General features: G+C 40.6%; 1 protein-coding gene across 1 annotated transcript; it reads left to right on the forward strand.

Annotated features, from left to right (window-relative positions):
- Window positions 1–850: 850 nt before the first annotated feature.
- LOC306981922 (uncharacterized protein) lies at window positions 851–4,066 on the forward strand (the record flags this gene model as incomplete). Its single annotated transcript, XM_079581661.1, has 4 exons — window positions 851–928; window positions 2,349–2,520; window positions 2,646–2,717; window positions 3,918–4,066. The coding sequence occupies 4 exons, from the start codon at window positions 851–853 to the stop codon at window positions 4,064–4,066; spliced, it is 471 nt and encodes a 156-aa protein (XP_079437787.1).
- Window positions 4,067–4,372: the final 306 nt, after the last annotated feature.

Consider the following 4,372-nt stretch of genomic DNA (forward strand, 5'->3'; position numbering starts at 1 on the left):
GGACCCAATTCTCCACAACAGTGTACGACAAGAAAAAAAATGTGAATAAGTACTCAGTCACGACGGGAGGAAACTTAATTCTACCAGAAGTGACCCTCAAAGACGGTGGGGACTACACTTGGGTACTACTTTTGGTAGATGGGAGCCAAGTAGCAACAAAAACACTGAAACTGTGTGTTCTGGGTAGGTATAGAAAGTTATTTGAATATTATCAAACTTACTGTAGCTTTAAAAGAGCGGGTGTTCTGCTTTTTGCAGGTTTTACAGAAAATGCAATATTGATCTATATCAACCAAAACTAAATATCCTGTTGTTTCACTTCCTGATATTCCAAACATCTCCAATAATATAATTCACACTTTTAAACTGAGCAGCTGAATCATGACTTGCTTTATGTAATTACAGCTTTAGCTTTTAGTCTGTCCCTTTTATATTATCATTAAATAAAAATCACACAGCCTACGATGTCGTTTTGTAGCTTTTGGGCAAATGGTTTATGGTTCATTCAGCAGCTAGCCTAGTAGCTGCTAATGCTAACGCTAATGTTTTATAACTGAGAGAGTCATTAATCAGGCCTAACGCTGAGCACTTTTATTAAGTCTGAATATTTCTTTGATATAGCAACTTAAACAATCCATGATAATCACTGTTTGAAGCCTTTTCCCATGATGCAAAGTTGTTCGTATTTGAAAAACAGACCCAGAGCGCTCAAAATGCCTCCATTGTGCACAAACACAGTTATAAAACATGAAATAACAAAGCAGAGGCGTCCAAATGTTTTGTTTTAAAAGACTGATGGAGCAGAATACAGGAGTTTTGATAATATGTGGAGGTTTGTGTTGTTTTAGGGATGGTTTCAAAGCCAACAGTGGAATTCAGATGTGACGAGAGACTAAAAAAAGTCGAGTTCAACTGCAATGGGACTCAGGTAAGAACTAGCTCTTTTATCACTTTAAGTATTTGACTTACTACTGCCACTTTGTACTGTTACTACTGCTAACTGCTCCTACTATTACTATGAAACATACATACACTCTGTAAGGTCATCTGGAAATGATTAAAATGTTGAAATACGAGAGTTTGTCTTGATTTGAGTAACTAATTTCAAGAAATCTATCCCCTCGGCTCATTTTTAACACTTACATTGAAGATTAAAAGTACAGATGCACCAATCCTGCGATACCAAGAGACTTTCTTAAAAGTGTCTTTCTCTGAAAAAATGACTCTTTTCTCCATTTTAAAATCAACAGTCATATTTTATTGTCCTGATGTTACAGATAAATGATCAGTTATATCTAATGATAAACTCTTGGATACATTTAACAAGGATCACTGGACTTTTCTACACTCAATATCCTTGGATTATGACAGGCTTTAGGTTATATTAATATATTATAATATCAATATCACTTAATTATATATTAATTATATATATATATTATCTATATATATATATATCATAACTTAAATGAATATATGTTAATGTTAATTAATATAAACACCTCACATGAAGTGATCTGTTCATTACAGTTATATCAGTTAGTTCTTAAACTAGAATACAAACACTTGGCTTCAGCAGTGTATATTTTATTTTATTTGGCTACTTTAGGTATTTCTACGTTAGTTTCTGTCCCAGCCTAAGTGGTAAAAGTTGTGTTTTTAAGGCGCTGAGAGCCAGAACTGGTATCGGTTCAGTATTAACTTCAGTGTATTTGTTGCCAATATCGTATTTTTACATTTACATCCCTAAAAAAAAGATCGTATTGCTCTCGTTCTTACAAAAACAAATGTTTAAATAAGTTGTTTCCTGATTTAAGTGTAAAAAAAAAAGAGCAGTTAATGTTTTTCCATACTGGAAAAAAGAAATTATATATGAATAGGTTTGATAAAATCTTAGATAAAACATGGAACAATTCAGATTATTTTGGACCATTTCAAAAAGTAAATGTCAAAGTGGATTTGTCTTTTTTGTCTCATTTTTATCTCATCTTGGATTAGTTCAAACCGACTCAAATTCAGCATGAAGTGATTTAATTCTGTCATTTAAGATGGTTTTCAACATCTTCAAACAAGGCGTGGGAACCCAGGGTGCTGAGGGTGCTGCAGCACGCCCTGGTGGATGGTTTGTGCATTGCAGGCAATATTAATAAATGGGGAAATAAGATCAGAAAGGTATTTTTGGGGGGAAATCTTGTCCCTCAGCACCCGCTAACCAAAATATGTTCCCACGGCTCTGTCTTCAAAGCTGTCACAAACCATTATGCCAGTCCCAAGCTTTGATAACTGTCATAAAGAGCACCCGTCTTGTTCAAACTAATGTGTTTTTTCTTACATTTCTGTCATGACAGCCTGATGGCGCGGAGTACGCGTGGTACGATGGCAGCGGCGTCGCCATAGAAAATAAGCGGATTTTGGTCCGTACGTCCAAACAACTCAAGTCCAACTCCTTCTTCTGCAAAGTTTCCAACCGTGTCAGCTCCGAACGCAGCGACCCGGTTCAGCCGGACTGCTTCAAAACCCGTGAGTACTGACGGTAGAGCGCCGTTAACCGCGACACGTCGAGCCTTTGCCTGCTGTGTCTGCTAAACAGTAAAACACAGCTCCTTCTGCCTCTCCCAACTCTCCCGACTCTCCCGACTCTCCAGACGAGGAGGACGACAATCTGCTGTTCGGACTCGACTTTTGGCTCATGATCGGGATCTTGGCCGGAGGAGGAGGTGAGTCCACTGGAGTTATTAGTTCTAGGTCTTACAGATTACATTACACTTTGCATTATGGGCCGGCAAGTCCTTGGTACTTACAGTGGTACTTATGGTGGTAATTCTAGGTACTTATTGTGGTACTTAAAGGATACTATAGTGAGAATTACAAGGTATGTACTTGTAGATACAGTGGTGACTCTTAGTAATGAAGGTTGTACTTCTTGTTTTCCTTAATGCTGATTTATGTTTTATAGTCACAAAATCCTACAAATTACGTCTGTATGTAGAAGTTCCTCATTTACTACTTACGAATTGCTGCTGTAGCATTCTTGAATTACCAATAAGTACCATAGATGTATCACTGAAACTACTAGAAACTTAAAGTGGGGGTATTATGCAAAATCGCCTTTTTCAAGCTTTACATCATGTTATTATGTCATTCCCTCTTTAAAAACATGGCTGAAGTGTTGCCTTGGCACATTCACGTATTTCTGAGTAATCTGTAAAAACTCTGATGGCGGCCATTTTAGGGATAGGTTTGCCTGAGTCCTCCTAGGAACGCCCCCACCTCCTGGAGACGCCTCCGAGCTTTCGTCACCAGCCGAGTAACCAACCACTGCTCCTCAGCAGAACCCCCTCCCCCCTGATGCCACAGACAGCGTGTGGAGGGGGCGTGTCGGAAAGGCTCAGAGGTTCTTAAAGAGACAGAGGCCTATTTCAAGACATTCACTACAGCCATTTTGAGAGAGACATTTTATACAAGGCAGTTATTCTAATTTACTGCATTTACAAACCAACAGAAGGTTTGGTCATCATTGTAGTGTGATATAGACTGGTGCTATGTGACTGAAAAAAGCATAATACCCCCTCTTTAAAGTACCAAAGTACATAGAAGTATGACCTTCATTGAAAAGAGTTACCACTGTATCTCTCATTACTAAGAGATACAGTGGTAACTCTTAGTAATGAAGCTCTGTGTCTCCTTAACCCCTAACCCTAATGACTAATAATTATGACTTTTAGTACCACAATAATAACCTAGTAATTATCCTGTAATTACCACTGTAAGTACCACTGTCATTACTAGTAATTACCACTATAAGTACCACGGACTTACCGGCCCGTAATGTAAAGCGTTACCCATTAGATAAGGTGAAACCTGCTCACCCTGTAGTGTAGACCTCCACAAAGGCGTGAGACTCTTGTTTTTCACAGGGCTTGTGCTGGTGCTGATTGTGGCGACCATCGTTTGCTGCTCCATCAACAGAAGGAGGAGGCGCCTGCGGATAAAAGGTAAAGCACAATACAATAGTACAATAGAATTGATCAAATATATATATTTGTATCTAATCATGAATGTCTGATTTGTCTTCCCGTGTTTCAGACGAGCAGGAGCTGCGTCTCCAGTGGTCGACGGGCGCGGGGACCAACCAGCGCCCCCAAAACTCCCAATACGTCAACCAGAGAAGCCACGCCCACCCCCAAGGCCACTCCCCCCGGCCAGGTGCAGGACCGCCCACGGGCCCGAGCCAGGGACCGAGCCAGGGCCCGACCCAGGGACCGACCCGGAGCTCCGCAGGCAACACCGGGCCCAGACCCCCCAAAGCCAGACAGAACCGGCCCAGGCCCCCTGACCCCATCACGGGGCAGCCCCTCCCCGGGCCCCGGAG

The sequence above is a fragment of the Gobius niger genome (assembly GCF_951799975.1).
Source record: "Gobius niger genome assembly, chromosome: 23".
Classification (NCBI taxonomy): Eukaryota; Metazoa; Chordata; class Actinopteri; order Gobiiformes; family Gobiidae; genus Gobius; species Gobius niger.